Raw genomic sequence first — 27,588 nt, forward strand, 5'->3', positions numbered from 1 at the left:
AAATAATTTACTTTTTTGGCAACTAAGATTTCTTATTTAAAGCTCTATCATCATTGATAAGATTTCGGTCGTGCTCCTCATAGACATCTAAGGATGTGTTAAAAGTTAAAACTGAGGAACAATATTTTATCTTGGTTACTTTTTCTCTTTCCCCTGTGTTCTCTTTCTCCCTCCTCTTTTTTGTCTTAACTGTTTTCCTACTTAATTAACACGCAACCTTCTTTGATGTATCCTCTTCTCCAGGTTAGAGTTTCAATTCCGCAAAAAAGAAAGGAAGAAGAGAAAAATTGCGAATGATATTGGGTTCTATTCATGTCAATTTTACTGTGTCGTCCCTGTGGATCAGATATCTTTGTTCCCACAGGTACTAAAATCATAGTATTATTTGGATGTTAAAAGGATAATATTTAAATGCCTATTATTACGTTGTGATTTGGAAATATATAGTATCTAATTATTCTATCCGTATTATTTACTTCTTATGTTCTTCATCATAATGCAAGCTAAATCTGAAGGAACAGTTAGTATTTTGACAAAGTTATTTTTAAAATTTTCCTATGGATTTAGCTTGATGTTACAATTAACTTAAAAGGCAAGGAGGCCTCAAGTGGATTTCTGCTTTAAAAGTTTTAATATCTGTCAGAACTGTACTTCAGGCATTCTTTTTCAGATTTACGGTGGATGTTCAATTCATATTTAATATAATAACTGAACAAAATAAAAAAGTCCATGTTCTTTTAATCCTAGTAGTAATAAAATTAAGTTCATTTATTTGATTATGAGATGTGATAAACGGATTTTTTCGGGAGCGAATGAAAGTTCAAATCACTGCGAACAAGAGTTTGGAGATTGAATTGCTAATTATGAGAGGTGGGATCTTTTTGAGAATTGGGAGTTATCCGAGAAGTTATTCACAATTACATGAGCCAACTTTTTTTTTTCAGTCTTAATAATATTTCGACAGCCCTTTCGTGATGGTTTTTCAAATAAGCAATTACTACATCTTTTGGTTTGTAATTACGTATTACTGAAGTTAATTTGTATATGTTACTATGATTTAATCAATGACAGAAAGTTTATGACTTTTGTATGAGCATTTTCCTTGAAAGCTTTTACGATTTCTACGTTGTCATTATGATCAAGGAAGAGGCTGAAAAATGAGAATTATTTTCTGTGTCAGGACTCTTCTAATGCAAGAAGTTAGTTATATATATAATGAAAGTGATGTGTGTCCTCATATCACACTATCTATGACAAAGCATTATTAGTGTACATATAATTACAAGCTTATTTCTTTACACAACTAATCCAAAACCAGATCTTAACTTAATTAATTATCCTGAACAGATTACTGTTCTCTCTCTGCCTTTAGTACCATAGGGTTTCTATTGAATGGCTTACTTTTATTATTATTACTAGTTTAGTGTACATGCGTTGCACGTGTGTCTCGCGTCAAATAAATATGTGTACAAGAATAATGTATTTGACTACAAATGCTTCATCCCGATTTTATATTTTTTTCCTATCAATTTAGCATTGATATATTTGTGATAATTTCCATATATAATAACCTTAGCTTGTATTACATTTTCAATTGTTGTAATTTCAAGGGGGCAAAAATTTAGAAAACAATCTGTAAGATTAGAGTTTTTGTATAAGAAAAAATGAATAGATAAATATCAAATATGTGAGTCGTCCTAAAAAATTTAGGGTTATTCTCGCTATTTTATTCCCTTCTTTTGAGTCGTCTACTTATTCTGATCTCAGAAAAGTTTGTACAATCAAAACAAGCATGAGAACAATATATAAATAAATATCAAATATGTAAATAAAGTTACAGACGAACATAAATATACTAAGCAACATGAAGTTTAAATCAATAATTAAAGCTTATATCATAAATTAATAGGATTATGTTATCATGCCAATAAAACATTTACAAGAACTATGAAATACACGCACATTAAAAAAAATTAAAAGACTAAAAAATTCATTCCTCCTAATCTCGTTCTAAAATCATATGAATACTATATTTATTAGATAAATAATATCAAATACAAAAATATAATAGAAGAAAATCGAATTTTTCTATAAAAATCTATCGGAAAGAGAACTAATTAACTTTCAAAAGCCTATCCAACAATTAATGACTAACCATGAGCTTACGAACAAACAAAATATTGAAATAGTAATACATGTGTAGATAATTGAAAGTTTTAAACCGAAAAAGAGGAAAAGAGGTTTCTAGACATGAAATTAATAGGTAATTTGACCTCAGATTGTAGTCCTACAGATAGTCAAATATGTACTTATTGAATTTTTTTCAACTTTTCTGTCAAATAAAATTTACTACATTCGAATGTTAGAAATTACAATTATACCAACATATTTTCGTAAGGAAATTAATTCAAATCATTAGATCTTGATAAATAGTGGATTGAATTTAAATTCGGTTTTCCTTTTTTAGCCATGAATTAGAACTTTATGTGGCTGCTATATATGTATTTCCAACAAGAATATCTTTTTAAAAGATTTACCACTTTTTGAATTGTGACTGAATAAAATTTATTTGAGTTATATAAAATTATAAAATAAAAGTTAAAGGACTTTTAAGAACATAATAAATATTGTTCTCATTTAGCTAATTCAATAAATAAAAATATCATATACCATAAAAGTTTTTCGAATACCTTATTTGTGATTTAAAAAAAGGACTTATATGAACATTTCAAAATTAAAATTAAATCTTTTGGTCTTCTAAAAATTTGGGATGAAAGTTGACATTATACCTCCTAAATATTAATAATGACAATATAAAGTTTAAAGAATAACTAATGTTGAATAATATTTTACATCAACTAACTTAATTTAAAAAATAATATAGTGAGACATTATCAAAAAATGATAACTCGTTTATAATATATTTGGTCTTATACTATTTCATCTTTATTACTTCAAATTCCTATTTTTATCAATTTGACTTTTTTTTAACTTCTTTCACCATTAGTGCTCTTCCTACAAAAATTAGTTTATATACCTTAAAGAACTTTGTCATCTTGACAAATAAACTTACTTATATAGTGAATTTTAAAAAAATATTAACTTGAACTCTTTTGCATTAGTTAATTCAAAAACTTAATTATTTATTCTCAGCATTAGAGAAAATAAATTAATTTTTATTATCAAATTCTTAATATTAGTTCATCCTAATTTTTAAATTTTAACTACAATTAGAACTTTGTTCAATAAATTTTTCTATTTAATAGTTAGAAATCATTAGTATGTCAATTTTGATTCGTTTTAGTGCTTCCGATATCATTGTTCATTAATCTGTCAATTTTAATTCGTTTTTGTGCTTCCGGAATTATTGTGCTTTTGACTCCTAGAAAATATTGCTAACGCATAATTTCTTAAAGTTCTGAATAATAAGAAAATCTTATAGTTTAATATTGTTTTAAAGCTTTACTATCGATAGACGTCAAATTAATAAGGACGTTCATCTAAAGTTTTAAAGCTTTAATAATAGACGTCAAATAAGGACATTCATATAAGGTAAAAAATTTAATAATATTAGGATTTGCTACTTAGTTTAATAAGGAAAGGTTTAATAAATAAATTTTAGTTGATACATAAAGTCCTAAAATTTAGGAAAACAACTTAAAATTACAAATTTATCTAATGTGAAATCTTTTTTTAAAGGATAAAAAGGGTAAACGACATTTCGCTAAGGGCCTTCGTGCTTTTAATATAGTACTAGTCTTTATACTCATGTGTTGCACAAATATTTTAAGTCAAATATCATATAATTTGTACGAAAGATATTAAAAATTTAATTGCATAGGTATTCTAATAGTAACATTTGTTAGAGAAATAAAATAGAACTAAATCATGTAAAAAGAGTTACTCACAAGTATAAAAATCAATCAATATTTTTAAATTATTTTGATCAGTCTATATCTCGATTTGAAGATTCGTGCTTTAATAACCAAGAAGAAAAGTAATTAGCCATGTTCTTAATATGCTTAATTAAATACTACAATTAATTTCATAAATCAAACCTACAATTGAATGAATGATGGTGTACCTTATTACACGAAAAAAAAAAAACATAGAAAGATATGTCAATAAATGTACTGCAGACGTAAAACAAAACGACTTCATCAGAAAACAAATGACTTTAGACAAAAGAAGAAGAAGTTAAACCTCAATATGTATATGCTATTCATGTGATCAATTACACAAGAGAAAGTATTCTTACTCTTAGTATATTTTGAGGTTTAGGACGACATGTTATTATAGCACAAGCGCACGATTTAACCATGTTTATAGGAGTTTACGGTCGGTGCTGCATATTTGATTCATATTATAAGTAGAACTAAAATTGTAGAGTTGTAGTTTAAATCGAAAAAGTAAGTAGTACTAAAGCTGTAGCTTAAATGAAAAAGAATTGTATCTTTCAAATAATATATATTTTGAGTATTACAACTACGTCCACGATTAACTTGTTTCATTAAACATATATTTTATTTGTTTAAGGGCATAAAAGTCAATTAATATTTCAGGGATATTTTTGTCGTTCAACATTTAGCATAAAATATTCGTGCTTTTATAATAACTAGCCTCTATTTACGTGCTTTGCACGTATATCTCTAGCTATAATTAAAAGATAAATTGAAAAGAAATTTCTTCCTATAATTTCATATAAAAGACGTTTTTCATGTTATTATGTCAAGAAGGTGTCACTTTACTCATTCGATTGTTAAGTTATTATCTATGATAAGGAACTTCTGTAGTGAAAGGTTATGTGTTGCTAAGTATTTAAATATTCGTCCTAGTAATAGTTGCTAGTATCATCTTAAGCGAAGTCAAAATTAAAATATATTTTACTTTCATTAGGGAACTTGACAGTCAATATCTCATTTGACTGATCGACATATTGTGCTAGCTAAGATTACTTTGTCCATCATGTATTTTTGCACAAATTTTTATTTGATGATATAAATACTTCATTTCTTAAGCAACCTTTAACATTACTGTCATTATTGGGCTTGACACCCAATTGTTCAAAATGAATGACCAAATTCTCTTATTATATACTTTTCTCAATTTTCGAAATGAAGTAAGAAATTACTGAATGTTGAATCTATTTTTGTTCTCATATTTTTTGTTAGCTGAATTATTTCCGTTTGATGTCATAAATATTATTCTATCAGGTTTGTATTTATAGTCCATATTCTCCCTAAATTTGGAACTATTAGTAGTACTTGATGGTTCACCTCTAAAATCATTATTTTCTCACCAGGTAATACTTTTAGTCTAAATATTAAATGCCTTACTTGTACAATTCGACTAATTGGGATCCATTTAGATATTTTAGTCTACACAGTAGGCAAATAGTAACGTCAAAAAGTAGTAAATCTATGAGGACGTTCGCTATTGAATTATCTTGTTTTTAGCTAATTCGACCATTTGTTGAGTATTTTGAAGGGTACGTAGTTCTTATGGGGTAAAATTAATAAAGAGATCTATTTGGTTCAAAATCCCAAAAATAGATTTGAAGTTGGCTAGAAGTTACTGTTCGAGATCATAGTTTTTGCTGAATTTAGAGTTGTAGTGCAATCATATTATTAAATTTACATGTAATTACAATTTTATCCGATGTAAACTTATTTGTACTTTAGTTTTTAAAGGACATAAAAATCAATCAATATTTTAAGGATATTTTGATCGTTCAACATTTAGCGTTTTAACATTCGAATTTTTATAATAATCAGTCTATATGTTAGTGCTTTGCACGAATATATTTTGCGTTACATATTAGGAAGCACATGACATCCAATTTCATATATCTTCTAAAAGTGATTATTATTGTGGAATATGTACAAAGTACATATAAGCAATTCCTAAAGTAAAAATAATAATAATAATAATAATATATAATTCAAACCAACTCATTTACAAAAGTTTTAACACAATCAAAGAAAACTGAAACTAAATATTGTAGAATCATGGTTAAAGTTGTAAAATCTTATAGAATGCAACAATTATTAGTGTTATAGCGATTCAATGATTACATTAGTTGAACCTTAACGATTAAATTGATTATATTTGATTACGCGACATCTATAAATTGTTGCAATTATAATCTTTCACACGTTAGTTATGTGCATCTTTTTTCCACACATTATTTGTTGCCCTAATACTATCTACGGAACACGACGTTCTTAGTTTTAATATACACTTATATGTAATATAAAGGTAGTTTCATATTAAGAATTACATCAATCAGGTCAAAATGGAACATTTGAAAGAACTTGCAGTATTAATTATTATTGTTGGTAGCTTGTTGTGCGATAGTGAATTTTATGCCATATATATCAAAAAACTGTTAACATCGAGAATAATTTTTCACGTAGCATAAAGTTGAATTTCATTATTCTTCACTTATAGAACGAATAGCAAATAGTAGCAAAAAACAAAAAGGTACAGAAAAGAAAATTACAAGAACCAAAATTTTGACTAATAGAAGAATAAGAATCAAAACAATCTGGCTGAAGGAATTTGAAAGTACCATTAAAACCAACACAGCTATAACAACACTCCAATTCTAATCGAATTTTAACCAGCAACCATGGAAGCTTGAAGAATAAGTTTTTTTTCTTGGTCAATTATAACTCTTCTATTGTTTATTGTGTCCTCTTGTTACTTTATCTTGATAAGTCTTGTTTTTTATAATTTTAACTCTTAATCCTAATTATGTCAGTTGTGTTCCCTTTATATTAATAAATTCCTATTGTCGAGATATCAAACATTTGGGTTATAAGCTCAAGAAACTCTGGGGTAACTTGTCAAAATTATTGGTTCTAAGCTTACAAATAAGATATGAAAATTAATTAAGACTTAAGAGCCTATTTAGAATTTTCTTCATTAAAAGAACTTTATTGTAGGAATATATACCACAGCGGAAGCAATAACAGAATCTTATTCACGTGTAATCTAAACAACTAGCACGTATGGAGATTTTAAGATTACCTCTTGAAGCGTAAACACAACAAATCTATGTCGTTCTCCAGTTCCTCAGTTGAAAACACACCAGCAGATTTCCACAGTCTTCTACTGTGTTACCCAAACAATAACCGAAAATAGAGAATTTTGGGTGGGCAAAATTCTAGTAGAAACCGCAGTCAGAATCATGTCAAAAAACGTCCAGCCCTTATATCCATATATATAGCTGCGTTTTTTAGGTCAAAACCGTTTTCAAAACCTGTTAGGTTTCCTTCTCCCACTAAGGGACGGTTTCCACGTTTTCTTTCCCACTAAGTAATAATTTCCACTATTTTCTATTATTTAGGCACAGTAGGGACCACATAATTTAATTAACAAGGCTTCCTATTATGATATTAATTTCGAAATTCTGAAACCAATTTCCATCATAATAAATTACGAATTATTCCACTAAAAATTCGTAATTGCACTCCTTAGTTCAATTTCGAAATTCTTCCATAAAACCTTATTTAACTCATCATGTTAAGATTCAGATACTAATCAATCAAATTAAATTACTGACTATTTAATTTATTGATTACTTCCTTTAGACCTACACTTAACTTATTTCATGTGTCGGATACAAAATTCACCGGCCGGGTTTACACATGAAAACTTATAAGCTTTCATAAAGAAGTATCATCAATCTCAAAATCGAGACATGGATTCCATCAACTAATTATTACTTCGCCAATGTATATTATTGTTATCCAATTTACCAGGCTTATTGACTCGCGAAAGAATCTCGCCTTTTAATAAATCAAAATAACAAGTGACATACACAACTAATAATAATTATATCAGGATTAAGAGTATAAGTACATTAAATGGACTAGAGAAATTATTTTATAAAGTCAGTATAAAATACTCATCTCTACTTGATCCGTTCAATACATACAAAATGTACTAGCACAAGAAGTTGGAATTAAACCATTCCCATAATCAAGATAAATTATATTTAATCTTGTGCTACAATCATTCCGATGATTTGTCCAATTCCATCATTAGATTGTGAACATTAACTTTTATGTCTTACAAGAACCGATGATTTAATCTTCCGTGTATAAGCTAAACTCTATACACTAAATCATCTACTATGTAAGCAATGGACGCACAAACCAACACATGATCTATTTAAAATGAAACTTTATTGAATTTAAACAAGTAAATAAATAATTGTTCATAAAGTATACTATAACAATACGCATGGCTTATAGTATATTCTAACAATCTCCCACTTAGACTAATAACCATGCGTCTACAATTTTGACACCCATTCCTTCTACATGCTTATCAAAAGTCTTCTGTGGTAAGCTCTTAGTAAACGGATCTGCCAAGTTGTTCTCTGACGCAATCTTGGTGACCACTACATCCCCTCTCTGCACTATATCACGAATTAAATGATATTTACGCTCAATGTGCTTTGCCCTCTTATGGCTTCGTGGCTCCTTTGAATTTGCAACCGCACCACTATTATCACAGTAAAGCGTAATTGGCGCTTGAATCGAAGGAACCACACCCAACTCTCTCAGGAAGTTACCGAGCCAAACTGCCTCTTTGGCTGCCTCAGAGGCTGCCACATATTCGACTTCCATGGTGGAATCAGCAACACAAGTTTGCTTGATACTCCTCCAACTTATGGCTCCACCTCCAAGAGTAAACACATTACCTGAGGTAGACTTTCTAGAATCTCTATCTGATTGGAAATCCGAATCAGTATACCCAATAGGTACCAGGTCATCCGAATGGTAGATCAACATGTAATCCCTAGTCCTTTTCAGGTACATGATTATATGTTTAACCGCCGTCCAATGCTCTTTCCCAGGATTAGATTGAAATCTGCTAACAACGCCAACGGCAAAGCAGATATCAGGCCTAGTGCATAACATAGCATACATGAGGCTCTCCACAGCTGATGCATAAGGGACCGCCTTCATCTTTTCTATCTCTTCATCAGTCTTAGGAGACTGATCTTTAGATAGAGAAATTCCATGTCTGAAAGGAAGAAATCCTTTCTTGGAATCATGCATGCTAAACCTGGAGAGTATTGTATCAATATAAAGACCTTGGGACAAGCCTAATATCCTTTTCTTGCGATCTCGCAAGAGTTTGATCCCAAGGATATGAGCCGCTTCTCCCAAATCTTTCATATCAAAATGTGTGGACAACCACTGCTTAACTGAATTCAACATGCCCACATTATTTCCTATGAGCAGTATGTCATCTACATATAAGATCAAAAATGCCACTTTGTCCCCATCCCACTTTTTGTATACACAAGATTCGTTAAGACACTGATCAAAACCAAAAGTTTTAATCGCCTTATCAAAACAAGTGTTCCATGCCCTAGATGCCTGTTTTAGTCCATAAATGGACCTTTTAAGCTTACACAACATGTGCTCTTTGCCACTTTCCATAAAACCGTCTGGTTGCATCATATAGATGCACTCATCAAGACTTCCATTAAGGAAAGCTGTCTTGACATCCATTTGCCAAATCTCATAATCATAATGAGCAACAATGGATAAGAGAATCCTTATAGACTTAAGCATGGCTACCGGCGAGAAGGTTTCCTCATAGTCGATCCCTTCTTTCTGAGTAAACCCTTTCGCTACAAGCCTTGCTTTAAAAGTTTGTACTTTTCCGTCTACACCTCTCTTTTTCTTATAGATCTATTTGCATCCAATGGGTTTAACCCCATTAGTTGGTTCTACAAGATCCCAGACCTGATTAGAGTACATAGACTCCATCTCTGATTTCATAGCAGCAACCCACTTATCGGCATCTTTATCATGTAGTGCTTGGTCGTAATTGACAAGTTCGAAGGTAGGCTCCTCAGGGATCCTATCATATGATTCTCCCAAGAGCGTGTAATGAATTGGCTGTCTTATTTCTCTCCCACTACGACTACGCACTACATCAGTTGCAACTACATCACTTTGATTTTGTGGTTGAACCACAACATCATCAGGAACCTGAGTCTCCATGCTATCCACAGGGATATCAACGACTTCTTCCTGTTGTGCAGTCTGCTCAACATGACTCCCACTACTTTGTGGTAGTATGACTGCGGGCACTTGTTCTTGTGGGACATTAAGTCTATTGACATTTCTCCCACTACTAAAGTGCAATGGTATGTCAAAATCGACTTCCGGGGTTTGGATATGGTCATTTTGATTTTCAGATGACTGAGTTTCCATTCCTTTACTAAGTTCCTGTAAAACGAGTTTACTTCTAGGAATATGGTTCATCAAATAGTCCTCTTCTAGAAACTTGGCATTTGTGCTAACAATTACCTTTTTCTCTTTAGGACAATAGAATAAACCACCTTTCGTCCCTTTTGGATAACCTATAAACACACATACATCCGTTCTTGCCTCCAATTTATCCGTTTTCCCCTTTAGCACATGTACCGGACAACCCCAAACTCGAATATGCCGCAGACTAGGCTTGCGCCCAGACCACAATTCTGTAGGGGTCAAGGGTACTAACTTTGAAAGAACTAAGTTCAGAACATAATTCGTTGTTTCTAAGGCATGTCCCCAAAAAGACGAAGGCAAATCGGAATAACTCATCATTGATCTAACCATTTTCATAAGAGTCCTATTTCTTCTTTCAGCTACACCATTTTGTTGTGGAGTTCCAGGTGCAGATAATTCAGATGTAATTCCACATTCTGATAAAAAATCAATGAAGTCCGTAGAGAGGTACTCCCTACCACGATCAGATCGTAGTGTCTTGATATGTTTATTATGTCGCTTTTCAGTCTCAGTCTTGAATTCTTTGAACTTTTCAAAACATTCAGACTTTCGACGCAACAAATAAATATATCCATATTTTGAGTAATCGTCTGTGAAAGTCACAAAATACTCAAAACTACCTCTTGCTTTGACATTCATTGGACCACACAAATCAAAATGAATTAACTCTAATTTATCACTTGCCCGATTTCCTTTTGAGGGGAAATTTCGTTTTGTCATTTTTCCTTCTAAACAAGATTCACAAGTTGGTAGTGCCTCCACTTTCAATGAACTTAAAGGTCCATCCTTGACCAACCTGGAAATTCTGTTCAAATTTATATGACCCAAACGCAAGTGCCATAAATATGTTTCACTCAATTCAGAAGAACGTTTTCTCTTACTTGGTAAATCAACATTATTCAGTTCTTTAGGTGGTAACGGTTTAGAGATAGAGTCAACAACAAAAAGACCATTGTTCTTTAGGTGGTAACGGTTTAGAGATAGAGTCAACAACAAAAAGACCATTAATCAATGTAGCCGAAGAGAGATAACGCTTATTATGAGTAATAACACATTTATCAATGTCATGACAATTAAAATCATAACCATCTCTCATAGCGCTAGAAACCGAAATTAAATTCCTTCTAACGGAAGATACATATAATGTGTCTTTTAAAGCTAAAACTCTACCACTACCAAACGAAATACTAATATTTCCTAATGCTAAAGCTGGGGCTGCTGAACCGTCTGCTTGATAAACATTGATTTCTCCTTTACTTAGCCGTCGCGTTACCTAAAACCCCTGCAAATAAGTGCAGATATGATTAGTGGCTCCCGAATCTACACACCATGACATGGTAGAAACAGCCGCTAAAAATGTTTCAACGACAAGTAGATGTAAATCACCTGGTTTATTTTTCAGCTTGGCCAGATAAGTTGGACACTGCTTCTTATGATGCCCGGGCTGCTTGCAGTGGTAACACTTGCCCTTAGCCTTTTTCACACCAGCAGTCGCGCCACCAACAGAGGGTTTTTGAGCCTTTTTCTTTTTCTGCCCGCCTCTCGGCTTAGAAGAAGAACCTGCCTCAAAATTCAATGCCACGGGAGGAGCTTGGGACTTGATAATAGTCTCTGCCGACTGCAGCTCATTCAACAATTTCGCAAGGGACAAATCCATTTTGTTCATGTTATAATTCAGGCGAAATTGCTGAAAACTGTCAGGCAAAGTCTGCAGGATCATTTCAACCTGCGTGTCCTTATCAATGTTAGCTCCAAGGACCTCCAGTTCATTCAGAAGACTCATCATCTTCAGAACATGGTCCCTGACCGATGAAACTTCAACCATTTTGGTATTCAGAAGGGCTTTCATGGCAGCCAGCTTAGCCGCACGATTCTGATCTCCGAACATTTCTTTGAGATTTTCCAGAATGTCATAAGCAGACTCCATCGACTGATGCTGATGTTGCAGAACATTCGACATGGATGCCAAAATGTAACACCGCGCCATCTCATCAGTCTTAATCCATTTCTGGTAAGCCTTTTATTCATCATCTGTGGCATCATCTCCAGGTTTTTCTGGACACACCTCATCGAGCACAAATTTGTACTCTTCAGCAATTAGAACAATATCCAAATTTCGTTTCCAATCAACATAATTTGGACCCTCAAGTTTGTTTTGGGTAAGAATGGCAGTACGGGGATTGAAAGCAGTCATTGTTAATCTGGGAGACATTAAATATTTAAATAGATCAAATCAGTTTGTATTATGAACATTAAAATTCAAAACACATTATATATATACAATCTATGCACCTTAAACAACAAATTTCGATGGGAAAGAAGTTATTCTTGCAATATACATATATAATGACAGATTTTCACTCCATAAACTTAAATAGGTCATACTCAGATGGAGAGTAAATTGTTAATTTAAGCCAAGTGAATATCAACATTTAACATATATTAGTCCCATTGAACCAACATGCATACTCAGATGGAGAGTAAATACAAATAATCAATGACTAGTATAACATAGTAATTATTCATAATATTTTTATCCGATATGGAAGAAGACCTACGTCAACGTGTAAAAACATTATATCACTGATTTTTTAAGCCCGGGGACCAAGGGAACAACTAAAAAAAATTCAGAATTTTAGAAAAACAGCAAAAACACCATCTAAACGACCCCGAAAGCCCAAAAAACGACTTCAGTCATGAAAATCCATGTGTATTGCTCACTGGGCCATTTCGCATGGACCTGCCAAGTTTCAGGTCAATCGGAGTCCGTCAACTTTTTGACCTCCGATTTTCTGCCCTAATTCAACAAAACTTGTTTTTCTGTTTTACATGATAAAATTCAACTTTCAGATTATTCTAACTCAACATCACCAATATTAAAAGGATACATCAAGTTTTCAGAATAATCAACATAACCCATAACAAATAATCACACCAAAAAACAATGCAGGTTTTCAGAAAAACAAACTTTGCATGTAATTCAAAACTTGCATATAGAACATGATATTAATCCTTATGGTTTATCCTAATTATTTAATTAGACGTGAGTAAGCTCTGATACCAATTGTAGGAATATATACCACAGCGGAAGCAATAACAGAATCTTATTCACGTGTAATCTAAACAACTAGCATGTATGGAGATTTTAGGATTACCTCTTGAAGCGTAAACACAACAAATCTATGTCGTTCTCCAGTTCCTCAGTTGAAAACACACCAGCAGATTTCCACAGTCTTCTACTGTGTTATCCAAACAATAACCGAAAATAGAGAATTTTGGGTGGGCAAAATTCTAGTAGAAACTGCAGTCAGAATCATGTCAAAAAACGTCCAGCCCTTATATCCATATATATAGTTGCGTTTTTTTAGATCAAAACCGTTTTCAAAACCTGTTAGGTTTTCTTCTCCCACAAAGGGACGGTTTCCACGTTTTCTTTCCCACTAAGTAATAATTTCCACTATTTTCTATTATTTAGGCACAGTAGGGACCACATAATTTAATTAACAAGGCTTCCTATTATGATATTAATTTCGAAATTCTGAAACCAATTTCCATCATAATAAATTACGAATTATTCCACTAAAAATTCGTAATTGCACTCCTTAGTTCAATTTCGAAATTCTTCCATAAAACCTTATTTAACTCCTCATGTTAAGATTCAGATACTAATCAATCAAATTAAATTACTGACTATTTAATTTATTGATTACTTCCTTTAGAATTACACTTAACTTATTTCATGTATCGGATACAAAATCCACCGGCCGGGTTTACACATGAAAACTTATAAGCTTTCATAAAGGAGTATCATCAATCTCAAAATCGAGACATGGATTCCATCAACTAATTATTACTTCGCCAATGTATATTATTGTTATCCAATTTACCAGGCTTATTGACTCGCGAAAGAATCTCGCCTTTTAATAAATCAAAACAACAAGTGACATACACAACTAATAATAATTATATCAGGATTAAGAGTATAAGTACATTAAATGGACTAGAGAAATTATTTTATAAAGTCAGTATAAAATACTCATCTCTACTTGATCCGTTCAATACATACAAAATGTACTAGCACAAGAAGTTGGAATTAAATCATTCCCATAATCAAGATAAATTATATTTAATCTTGTGCTACAATCATTCCGATGATTTGTCCAATTCCATCATGAGATTGTGAACATTAACTTTTATGTCTTACAAGAACCGATGATTTAATCTTCCGTGTATAAGCTAAACTCTATACACTAAATCATCTACTATGTAAGCAATAGACGCACAAACCAACACATGATCTATTTAAAATGAAACTTTATTGAATTTAAACAAGTAAATAAATAATTGTTCATAAAGTATACTATAACAATACGCATGGCTTATAGTATATTCTAACACTTTAAACCCGAAACAATTGAAATTCTTAGTCAATTAATTCAAAGTTATGTGCTTCCCAACTTTGAATAGGTTAGAAAAATGCGAATACACGTTTTTTTGGTCATGAGAAAATATATATGTTTCAATATAATCAGGAAAGGACAAAGTTTATTAAGGGTAAAATATATGGAAAAACTTAGAATACTCCGGATACAATATAAAATTCAATCAGTATTAGACAATCAATTTTGTAGCCTTAGTAGGTTATGTTCAAGATGTCCCAACAGTATTTGACCCAAGCGTATGAGTGGTTTAATTTAAATCGAAAAAGAGTTCAAGCCTTAGGTGATTTACGATTATATTCTTAAATTATATTCATATTTAAGGGCATAAAAGTCGATCAATGTTTGAGGGATATTTTAGTCGTTCAACATTTAGCATAGATTATTCGTGTTTTTATAATAACTAGTTTTAGGGTACGCGCCTTGCGCGTGTACCTTGTCTAATGAGTAAAAAGTTTAAAAAAAAAAACTATATAAATATTTTATTTAAATTATGTTTGAATTATAAAATTAAAGTGTAACTGCTGAAAATGAAGAATATTGAACTCAATAAGGGCAAATAGTTCCACAAAGAAGTTCTCAATCAAGGTGAATATATTTAAAAAAAAAAATTATCTATCAATATACAAAGACTAAACTATACTAATTTATCACGATTAAGTGATAAAAAGATGAAAATATATATTAATTAACTATAATTTCGTAATAATATTAAAACTAAAGACATGTATTATAAATATAATATGCGTTGTTATATTATAAAGCATATTATTTTATGCTTAATTATCAAATTTATAGTAACTACGTAAAATGAAGTTCGTGTATACATATTACATAGACTAACATAGAATATTTGGATAATACTGTTTTAAAACAAAGGGAATCCTTTCCTTATTTGAGGTAAATTAGTCACGTGAATTTCTTAAATATTAGGATCTAATTCAATAAGGAAATATATAATAATCAAAATCTAGTGGATTTTAAAGTCCTAAATATTAAAAAAATAATTAAATAATTATTTTGTTTAATGTGAAAGATAATTTTAAAGAGTAAAAAATTGCAAATAACATTTCGCTAAGGACTTTCGTACTTTTAATATATTATAAATAGATATAGATATATATAGATAGATTATCTCTGAGTTCCAAACTTCCATAAGGTGAGATGAGTACTTAACTCCTCTCCAAACTCCATAACCAACTCTTTTCTCTTTCTCTCAAATCTCAAGAAAAAAATACAACTCCCTAATAGCCCGACATGTCACTAGAACTTCAAGCACCAACTTAATTTTTCTTTTAGACTAAAATATAGATAGAGAAAATTCTTCTTAATATTTTACAATTTTGTTATATATTCTAGTCCTATATATAAAGCCTACTCGAAACTCTCACTGAATGCTAAAAAGTAATAAAGTCTTTGGCTTGCAGCCTTTTCAACTCATATAATCTTCTTCTTTTAAAGCTGGTAGTTTTGAATGCAAAACTTAGATAAAACGCAGTTTTGAAATGAGTTTTACCTTAAAGCGTGGTTCAAAACTGTGTTTTATATATTTTAATTACTAAATTTTTTTCCACTTATTTATATATTTTGAGTTCAAAAATATAACATTTAGGTTCCGAACTCATAATAGTTGGCACTTCTTAAAATAGAGGGTTGTTGGGTGCTCAATTAGAAAAGGGGAAATTACGCTCCTTGTCACTTGGCCCAACAGTCCATCAAAAAATGGTCCACATTTGAAGCCCTTACCTGATATGGCCCAGGTTGTACATAATCTGAAAATTATTTTTCACCAATTAGCCTACCCTATTTTTTTCTTTTCTTCATTCTTCTTCTTCCTCTTTCACGACTTTGCACCCCAAAATTTCTCTACCATTATATATATTCTTCAATTCTCCTTCTAGATTCAAAATTGATAATCACTATTAAGATGAGAAGAAAAAATACCACTTAAGAGAATTATTATTTTTGGAGTCACCATTAAAGGGTCATTCGGAGCTTCAATTTCAGAAATTAGATTTTTCGATTTTGTTAGTTGTTTGGATTGGGTGTTGGCCCAATTGATTGGGATCGTCAAGGGGTGACGGGAGTTCAAAACTCAAATTTAAAGTGATTTGGAGCAGATTTGAGGTAGATTTGAGTTGAATTTTAGAAGATGCCCAAAGAAGAAGAAGAACCAGTGAAACTCCATTAATAGAGTTCATTTGTATAATAGTGTATAATATTGTATAAGTAATGTATAATAGTGTATAAACACCTCTTATACATTATTTTATACAAGGTTGATACATTATTTACAGGTATTTGGTGGATTTCTCATATTTCTTCTTCTTCTTCTTCTTCTTCTTCTTCTTCTTCTTCTTCTTCTTCTTCTTCTTCTTCTTCTTCTTCAACTGCTACACCTATATACATGGTGTATCACTAACATTTTCACTACTGTGCTTATACATTTTTATACACTTTTATACAACTATATATATAATATACTTCTTTGTATCAAAGTGTATAATATTGTATAAAAGTGTATAAGCATCTCTGACGAATTTTTTGTACGGTTTTCACTTGCAATTCTTGATTAAGACTATTCCAAATCTCCACTAAATGACTTCAAACTTTGTATACAGTCTACTTAGACTAATTTTAATAAGTTCAAACAATACACACTCCAAATTTCCCATAAAATCATATTAAAAAACTAACAAGATTAACATTAAAGAAGATGAGATTTTAGATTTCTCGCGTCTGTTTGTGAATTTTCGTAGTTGTGATAGGTATGTAGAAACTTGAGGAAAAAGGAGAATGGAAATATTTCACGCTTGAAGATATAGAGAATAAAAAAACTAGAAAAAAATTGAGATCTAAGCTTATTGATATTTGGCTACACATTTACAAACTTGTAAGTGAGCTAAAATAATGGAAGGTCAACTTGTGGAGTGGAGTGTATTATTATGTAATTTTGTCATTAGAAAACAGGCACATTACAATCCATAAAGGGGATAAAATAAAATGCAAACGTTTAACAAGTTTCGTTCAAATTACCATCACTCATGTTATATTAGCCTTCAGGATAAGGCATATCATTCACTCATGTTGTCTCGTAGTGTTTTGAACAACTCAAACATAGAACCGCTCGAAGTTTCTTTTACTTTATTTAGACCTACCGTCAACATTAGGATCTAGTCTAGTCTTAATTTACAAAAACCGTAATGTCACTTTCATACGACCCCCATCCCCATCAAGTCATCAACTTTATTAAACATCTCATTTCAAAAACAATCTGCAATAATCGCACAGGCCCTTCAATGAGAAGAGAAACCATCTGAAAAATATCAAACATCTCTAATTCTAGTTTCCGTACAGAGTTGAAAATGGACGATTATACAAGAGAAATGATGGACCTCAAAACCCTCGTCACCCGAACCCTAGAGAAGAAAGGCGTCCTTGCCAAGATCCGAGTATGAACAAACAATTCTTCTCTTCTGCATTTTCATTTTTCTTTTTTTGCGAATTTTCTTCTCAATCAGATCGAGTGGTTACGTGTTATGTGCTTCCAAATTTTGTACATTTTTCTTTTCTGGGTATGGCTTGGGCTTGCCGACGAAGCTGTAATTAGATATTTCTTGATTCATTATATCTAATTTTTCCTGTTCTGAAAATTGGGGTCATGAATAGCTAATTTCCATCGTTTCTTGGCTAGAAAATAGAAACTGAAAAATTGAATCTTTGTGAATTTTAAGTCTTAACTTTAAAATTTTTGGTTGCAAAAAGTTGTGTATAAGGGAACACAAGAAGGTGTCACCAGCTTATACAATATCTGGGTAATGCAAAGCATAGTTTAAGTGATTTAATGTGTAGAAATGAATACCTTGTTTTTAACTTAATTGCTTTAACTGTTTTATGCATCTTCAAGGAGCTAAATATTAAAATTTTGACGGGTTGAAGCATGCATGCTTTTTTCCTTCACTTGCATTTTCGTTGAACAAATTATGCATAACTTATCTAGAAAGAGCATATGTCCTTTGATGCTCACCCTACCTTTTAGGTTTATTGGGGCTCAGGCAGATGAATCACTGAGGGATCTAAATCCCAAAGTTGGGAGCAAAAGAATAGGATATTATTGTGCTCAGTTAGGGGTGACTAAATCTCTTTATTAATTTTTTATAACTGTGGTATCGGGGACAGCTTGTGCGCACCTCGAATAATTCCATCGGGTATTTGCTAACTCCCACCAGCTCAGGTACTAGGTAATTATGTCAGTCAAGACTTGGACAGACAAGAAGAAATCACCTAGTGTTTTGCCTCCGCTGCTCAGTCAAGGGTGTATCTTGAACGAGTGCAAATTAATGGCTTTGAAGAGGTTAAACCTTAAAAAAGGCTCAAACGTCTAGGATAAAGATTGGCATATGCAGGACAATGAGGATTAAAGGGCAACCTACCGCTAGAATTGCTACCTTGTATCCTAGACGTGTAAGGTTCATTCCCCACCATGCCTTCCCCTTCCTGGACGAACGGGCCGCCCCTCGCAACCCAGGGAAAACAGGACAAGTAGAGAAAAGTCCGGATAGTTGCATGATGTGAAAATTAATATGAGAACAGACAACAGTAAACCTAGTAGACTTGAGGGTGATTTAGGGGTTAAAATTTTGAAACTCTTTGGACTATGAAATGAGAAATTTATGCTGATGAATTGTGAAGGATCGAGACATTGATTGAGAGCAGCAAAAGGAAATAACAATGAATGATATAATTTTGGGAATGTCATCTAAAATTCTATTAGCATAAACTGTAAGATAAGATTGCATGAAGCAGCAACTTGTATATGCTTCTAGAAAACCAAGAGAAATGAATGCATAATTGTGTTTCTCTGCTAATTAGAAAGCCATATAAGTACTTGTAGTTATAAATTAATGATAAGGAAATTACAGTGTTACTGGTAAGATGAATGATACAAAAAATAATAATCAAAAGAGGTTTACAATCTAATATATGACTTATTAGTTGATCCTGGCAAAAGTTCATAGCGGAATGGCTAAGTAGAGTACACAAAAAATATTGAAGTAGAATTTCCTAATGGTCATGTGAGCAGCTTATAAAAATATTTAAGAAACTCAAATTGAAACCAGCGGTTTCAATGTATGCCTGAAAACATGGCCCATAAAAAGTTTGACTTGCTTTTCACTCATACGAGCTACTTGTTACTACTATGACAGAGGAAGTGTATCAGAAAAAAGCTGAAAACAAATGTTAGCTACTTTTACCATGTTGGATTTGTATTAATACAGAATCTTTTGTCGTTTTATGGTAAAGAGAAATTATTTATTAGCAAATAAAACCTGATGATCTTGTTTATTGAAACAAAACATCGTTGTCACATGTGAACCTTCTTCAGATTCTCTTTTGTTGATATACAGTGCAATCCTGGTTGATCCACAATATATTTACACAATTTACGTGGCTACATTTCTTAGGCTGAACTTAGAGCAAGCGTTTTTGAGGCGATAGAAGAGGAGGATAGGGCAATTGAGAAGGATGAAGCCTTGCCTCCTGCACTACTGGGTAGCTGCAATGAGCGCGCAAAACAACTCCATAATTCCCCTTCAGGTTCTCAGTTACTTGTTTTAATCTTTTTGGTTTTTTAACCCTTTATGAATCCTTGCCAAATTCTTTGGTGTAGGAGGACGGCTACTAACTTGTTGTATGGAAAATTTATTAAACTTCAGTTATATATATCTGAAAGCTGAGTGTTCAGTATCGTGTGTACTCTGGAGAGTATTGTTGTGCCCATGCAACTGTCAAAATATTGTGATGGATTGAGTTTGTTCTATGTACTTATATGTATGCTGTTTAACTGTTCAATCAAGATATCTGCACTAGTCTTTTAGAATCTATTGTGAGAACCTGCCTACCTGATCAAATCAAGTCCAACCTAAATCTGAATTGGAGATGCAAAAACACTTTCTGTTGCCAATGATTTATGTTTCTTTCAGGTTACTTTCTAAGAATTATGGTTCTGAATTTTAATCTTTTGTGAAACACTATAACCTGGAACTTGATGCTACATGAAGTTTGTATCTTGTGGTTAATAAGATCATCGAACCTTATGAAAATCATCTAGAACCAGCTGAGAAGGAAGCCATCAGATTTTTTTGGACTTTGGTTGGAAGCATTTGAATGTAACTATTTAAGGACAGCAGATTTTGAATTTGAAAATTCGAATAACATCTCTTCTGTGTCATTTGAAACAAATTCTAGGTTATGTCTTAAATACATATACTATCAGTTTCTTTATAGAAGTCAAATTATTTTTGGTATAACTAGATGGGTGCATAGGATCTGACCTGTAGATTTGAAATACATAGGACTAAATGCTCCTTTTTCGAACCCTTCGAAAAATTCTAGAGAGTATCATTCATCCAGGAACTCCCTTTTGGATGTAATTACAACACTTTCTTAGTGCTGGTTTTGACATCAATACTAGTTAACCTTTCAAAAAAAAATCATTTATCAGGAAAAGTTATAGATAAAATATATTTGAATTCTTCATGATGTTGTGACCTCAATTTGAACCTTGTGAACTTTTTATCTTCCAACTGCAACGGGACTTGGAATGAATTTGGTTCTTGAGTCTATTTACTGTTAGAATGAATTTGGTTCTTGAGTCTCTTTACAAACTTATGGGCGTGAAGGTTGGGTTTTTGATTCCACGTCATAAAGCGATAATCTAACTTATCATGGTTGCACAAGTTGAATTTGTTAATGCACACATTTTGGAACATAACACTTACTCTCATCTGTCTCTATGCTCATTTTTATTTTTATATAAGCAGAACTATTCTATTAACTAACAACAAAAAACAAGTTAAAAAGACACAAAAGTCGAGATATAGTCCTTCATGCTCCCGACCATTTTTTTTAATAGTTCTGGTGTCCGGGCCAGCTTTCGCACCTTTGTTATATCATCGGGTACCTACAACCTCTCACCAGCACAGATACCGGGTAGCTCTCCCCGCCAACGCTTAGGTAGATGGGAAGAAATCATCTATTTTTTGCTGGGATCTGAACCTTGATCTCCGAGGTTAGCACCCACTTCATTAATCACTACGCCACCACCTCAAGGTGCTATGACCAATATGAAACAATTACATATTTATCTCTTCTCTTAATCAATGTCCCTAGTCAAAAGATGACTAGTTCTTTTGGATACTTGGAGTAATTCTGCTTGCAATTGATATTTTATTAAGTTGAATATTGTCAATTCCTAGATCTATTAAGTGATAAATAGTCTATGTTTTTTATTAAAAAAATGAAATAGTATTTGATAAGTATGGATATAAATAGTCAATTTTACCCTATACAGAAAAGAGATTAAGTGATGAATAGTCAACTGTATCGACTTTAGTATTTTGAGTCAGGGAACTGTGTGCACTTGTAAAAGAACAAATATAAATAAGTAAATCTGTGCATTCTCTCTTTCCATTTTTTTTCTGGCTCTTGGACGAGGTCTTTCCCTGCTTTGGTTTTTAGTTGTCATAGAAAAGGACATAAGCATCTCCCTAGCTCATTTCTGTCCTAAGTCTATTATTGACTTCTTCGTTCATTATGATGCAGAAACTAGCATCTTTTGCACGAGTATGAGGATATCATACTTGATTGCTTGGTCAAATGCTTTAATGGTCATGCTAAGTTTGTATTTTTTTATATTCATTGATGACAGTGTTGTAGATTGTGCACTTGGTTTCAACTTCTCTTGCATAATCACCTTAAAGTGGAGAACATCTATAGTTACTTGAGAGTTTTTATATAGTACACTGATATTTTCTCACTGAACACCAATATTACTTGTATGGTAAAGTGCCTCTGACCACATCAGGTCTTGTAGTTCTATAATCAGTGCACAGAGATAGGTGTTTAAGTATTTAAAGAAGAGTTAATATTTTATATATTTTCCTTTCCTGATCCTTGATACCTATTTTTTCTTTTCTGCATGCAGGAAGGCTACTAACTGCACTGATATGTGAATATTTTGACTGGGCTCAACTAAACCACACACTTAAAGTTTATTTGCCAGAGTGTAATTTGGTAATAATATACAGCTTTCCTGAATGATTTTAAATGTCAATTATTACTTCAATTTACAAAAGGTCACTTGTTTGCAGCCAAAGGATTCTTGGAAATCAGAGCTAAAAGAATTTAGCAGCAAGAATGGATATGATCTTAACAGGAATGGGGATAGTGGTCCATTGCTTTTGGATGTTCTCGAAGGATTTTTGAAGTATGAGGTTCGATAAAACTGCTTATATTAGATAACTTCTAGATATATATCCATCAGTTGCTTATGGTACTGTTGACGTTTTATGTTTATTTTAAAACTACAATTAGAGAAAAGAAGGAAAAAAAAGGAAAGTGGGAAGATTAAAATTTGTAATCCTAAGCTAGAAACTTGTATGTTGGGGACACAATATTATCATCCTTGATAAGAAAAAAAAGTTGAGAAAGATGAATTCTGTAACGGAGATGTTGTTCAGTTTGTTACTAGTTGTCTCAACATCCTAATGCAGTTGTGGGCCTCCCGCCATGTGGTTACTAAATCTCCTTGTACTTTTTTCTTCTATAGATTGATAAATTGTTTACTAATGAAGAACTATGACCAAATGTGATCTTTGGTTTTGGGGTTTTGGGGTGGGGGGGTGGGAGTAGGTTGCCAGCCTGGAAACATGTAGAACCACAGAATTTTACGGCAGAGGTCTCATAAAGCAAATAATAGAGGAGGATGAAAACAAAAATTATGAAGTTATTGTCATGTTGCCAAATAGGTGGTCCTACAGTCTGAAAGTATCAAGACCCAATTGGGATAGTTCTTATGATTTACTAGTGATACTGACCAATAGGATAATGAATCACACTAAGCTTATTTGTTCTGCACAATTTGTTTCTTTGTTCTGCTTCAAACACTTCTTTCTTGTCTTTGTTCCATGAGGTATATCCACTTGTGCAATCAATACCAGGGGCATGTGTTTGAACCTTTAACCTTCCTCGCATGCGATTGACTTAGTAAAAAGCTTTTTATGCTCTGGGTATTGCTGGTTTAAAAATTTCCAAGTGTACACAAGTGTGTCAATGTTAGTAAATGTAACTTGCACTGGTAGAAAATGATTATTGTTCTGGTTTTGGATCTACATTGCGTTTTCTTGTGGTTAACAGTCTCCTGTTCCAGGTTTCAGTTAGAGGCTTTAAAATGCCTATGCAATTCCATTAGATGATGGTTATAGCATTTGCAGTTTACATTTTCCTGCATTCAAATTGGCTGTGGTAACTATACAATTCTATCTAGTAGGAATTAGCTTTAAAGTCAAGCTTTTAAAATCTATTTTGCAGAACTTATCTCAAGGAAGGGGTGCTGGGAGGAGATTGACAATAGCAGATGCTGAATCTCTTTCCAATGTAGAAACAAGGAACATGAGGAGGCCTTCTTCATCTTCAGTTGCTGGGGGCTTACCTCCATTGGGAAGGTTTACATATATGACTCTATTATAGTATCTTTTGTTGTGTTAATTTGTTTAGTTATTTTTCTTTCTTGGATTTAAGATTTTGACTTGGGACCATCTCATTCCACAGGCCAGGTCCTGCTGCCCAGTCATCTGGTTAGTAGTCTACCTGCTTTATTTATATTAGTTCCTGGATAAATACGTAACCTTTTTCATATGGTTGAGATGGTTAGATAGAAGAGCAGGTTCGTCAATACCTGGGTACAGGAAGGATGAATACAATTGGAGATATGACAACGATGAACTTGCAGAAGATGTAAGTCGTGCTTCATCTGCCTTGGAAAACCTTCAGTTGGACAGAAAAGCTCGGAACCTTACAACTTCCTGGCGGTAAGCGTTTGAGAACTAGAATGTTAGTCCTGGATGGTTTATTTAGTTTTAGATGTGGCTGTTATAAGATACATCACTTGTGACTGGTCGGTAAGGTTAAAGAATGACAACCTTATTTCTTCCACTAAGGCTGGTGCTAATTGCATAGATGTCATTTTGTAGCAAAAGTAGACTAGAGAGTACCTTTGAGCTGGTGGGCTGAAAGAAATTTTACCCATGTTTCCCATCAAGTGTGGATTTTATATTTTTATGCTACTTATAGAGAACTCTATATTTAAACGTGTGAATTGTCTGCGTAAAAGAAATTTTGATAGATTACACCAAAACGGACTATAGAAGAAACATCCAACTATATTTAGGTGTCATCCTTTTCTTCAAAGAAATGAGGCATATTATGTGTTCTATGTTTCCCTCAGCTACATATTGAACTAGCTGCTTTTTTATGTGAACAATCAGGTCATATTTAACAGGTAACTAGATTGTTGAGTGCTTGAGTTGAGTTGATATGTCTTATGCTTGCTCAAAAAAGAAAAGTGTCTAATTGTAGTACTGTGGTTCTTAACTAATCAGAAGGTAAGAACAAGCTAACTATATTTCTGTATGGTACGGTAAAAGTTGGTCTGTAGCTAGCTCTTCTTTGGTCAGAGAAGGTCAAATTTGTGATGGAAAGATCAAACTTCATTAGACAGCAAGCGTCCATAACTTGAGGACCTGTTGGTCGATGATGGATTCTTGTTCACTGGTGATGTACGTAAAGAACTACCAATTTCCAGGCACCCTTGTTAGACTTTCATCAGCTGGAGGATTGAAGTTTTAGCTACCTATTCATATATCAATAGACTAGTGTGCTACCATTTCAGCATATTTGTAGCCCCTTTCTAAACTAAGTTAGGGCATCAGTTCCAGGAATGAACAAACAGAGTCCTACACGAATTGAGAATGAGCAGGACTTAGGCTGTCACTGTTCTTCTTGCTGTGATGATTATACATGAAAGCTCCATTATCATATACATTTAACGACACTCTATCAAAATAATTAAATAAATAAAATGATAATCATCTAAAGACTGACTCACTGACATACCATGTCAAACTGGATACAAAGCGGAAAGGTTTTCATCACTCTAGTAAGAGAAAGAGGAGACCTTCCTTTTTTGATAATGAGAAGGAAGGAGACCTTCCTTTATTCTTTTAATGATTGTGCTTTGGCATCAATGAGATCACTGCGCTTGGGGAAGTGCTCCCACTCTACTACATCAAGTTTGTGTTATACAAGACGAGGGCAAAGTAACCAAGAATATAGTAATTAGTGATGACCTACGACAGCTGATGAGCGGTTCCATTTATGTGAAAAAAACATATGTACTCTAGTTATTCCTGTTGCTCGACTCTTTATTGTTCTTGTTATCCCGCTGAAGAATTGTGTTGAAAATTCAGTTCTATTGCACTTTAGATTGGTCGTACTTTCTAGAAAATGCAGTCATATCTCAACTTTGTATTAAATTTATTTACAGGCATGGAGGGGATGGCATGTCCGAGGAAGATGGCAGGGTAGAATAGGAGGTGTTGGCAAAATGTTCTCCAGATCTCCAAATCTGAGAATTGATGTTATCTTAAACCATTGAAATTCTATTTTGTGTAATGGGCAGTGATGTTTCTTATGATTGAAATACGGTATATTGCTTTTAGTAAATTGATGAGGTTTTTCCCTTCTTTTTTTGGCCCTTATTCTCATTTACAATTATCCCTATTTGTAAGCTAAGTTCATTCGTTAGCTTTCTTTCGTTTTAAATGAAGGTATTTGGCAGGACATGCATATTCTATTAGGAAGAAAATGTTAAAATAATAATTGACGAGCCGGTTATATAAAGAAAACATCGTATCGTAGTCTATGTTTTAACGGATTCACTTGTGTAGAATTGTAATAATGTAAAAATATTAGGACCATAGAGAATGCAAAAAAAGAGTGTCGCCAATGGGACTGTGATTGCCATCTACTTCACCACTTTCTGCACGTGTTTCATATCTTTGCTTTCAGAATCAAGAATGATTATAAAAAGACAAAATTCTTTTGACTTGGAATTCCTATTTGAGATTTGCACTAGCTCAAGCGTAATTAACCTCAACGAGAAGAAAGAGATACTGAGAGTAAACGTAAAATTCTTTTTCATTTGTATGTGCTAATCTTTAAACAACCAGAGGTTACATCAAATGAAATGAATTCTTCTTCTATATCAATCCCCTTATTTATAATGTCTTTCAACTATCTTTCTTCACGGAAGAAATATAGTTTTTTTTATATACTAATGGTGCTTAAATCAGTTTATATACGCTTTGGTTATTTTGATTGGATATGTATTTTAAGAAGAGAAAGGGCCCAAATTTATCCCCCCCTATTATTCGAAAAGATTTACATCACCCTTCGTTATTCTATTGGAACAAAAAAAGTCCTACTATTACCTAAAGGTCCCAAAATACCCCTCTCAACTCAATTATCTGTTTTCTTCATTTGGGTTAATTTATCCCTTTACTATTTAATTTGGAGTAATTTTATCCTTTTACTGTTCGAAATTGTGCAGTTTTAACCTCGCTGATGTTTCGAAAGAAAGCAAAAGATAATATCATATCATTGAATTTTCTTGAGGGAAGTGTGAGCGGAAAATTCCTCATTCAAATTAGGAATTAATCATTTTATAATTATTGAACTTTATAATAACCAAAAAGTACTTTTTTCCAAAAAAAAATTAAATTTTGTTTTAAAAGATAATGCTAAACATACAAGTTTATTACATCAAATACAAAAACATTATGTATAAGTTTAAATCTTCAAAAATTGGATAATAAATTAAGTCAAGTTTCAAACAATCAAGTTATAAAGAAGAACCTCGATATTGTGAGGAATTAAAGAGAGTTGAAAAACTAGATTTTGAACAACAAAACGCCAAATTCGAATGGCACAATGATCTTGGTGAA

At 32.5% G+C, this 27,588-nt stretch overlaps 1 protein-coding gene across 1 annotated transcript; it reads left to right on the top strand.

Moving 5' to 3' along the window:
- The first annotated feature begins 18,006 nt into the window (after positions 1 to 18,006).
- LOC107818217 (protein TONNEAU 1a) lies at positions 18,007 to 26,328 on the top strand. Its single transcript, XM_016644170.2, has 8 exons — positions 18,007 to 18,195; positions 20,209 to 20,341; positions 22,731 to 22,819; positions 22,897 to 23,019; positions 24,116 to 24,249; positions 24,356 to 24,381; positions 24,459 to 24,615; positions 26,130 to 26,328. Exons 1-8 carry the CDS (start codon positions 18,109 to 18,111, stop codon positions 26,173 to 26,175), a joined length of 795 nt encoding a protein of 264 aa, XP_016499656.1. The 5' UTR covers positions 18,007 to 18,108; the 3' UTR covers positions 26,176 to 26,328.
- Positions 26,329 to 27,588: the final 1,260 nt, after the last annotated feature.

Source organism: Nicotiana tabacum, chromosome 11 (assembly GCF_000715075.1).
Source record: "Nicotiana tabacum cultivar K326 chromosome 11, ASM71507v2, whole genome shotgun sequence".
NCBI lineage: Eukaryota > Viridiplantae > Streptophyta > Magnoliopsida > Solanales > Solanaceae > Nicotiana > Nicotiana tabacum.

Coding starts and splice junctions, on each gene's coding strand:
- LOC107818217 (XM_016644170.2), top strand. CDS start 18,109: ATGGACGATTATACAAGAGAAATGATGGACCTCAAAACCCTCGTCACC. Junction 22,820..22,896: donor ATTTGCCAGAGTGTAATTTG/GTAATAATATAC, acceptor ACTTGTTTGCAG/CCAAAGGATTCTTGGAAATC. Junction 24,250..24,355: donor GGCTTACCTCCATTGGGAAG/GTTTACATATAT, acceptor CTCATTCCACAG/GCCAGGTCCTGCTGCCCAGT.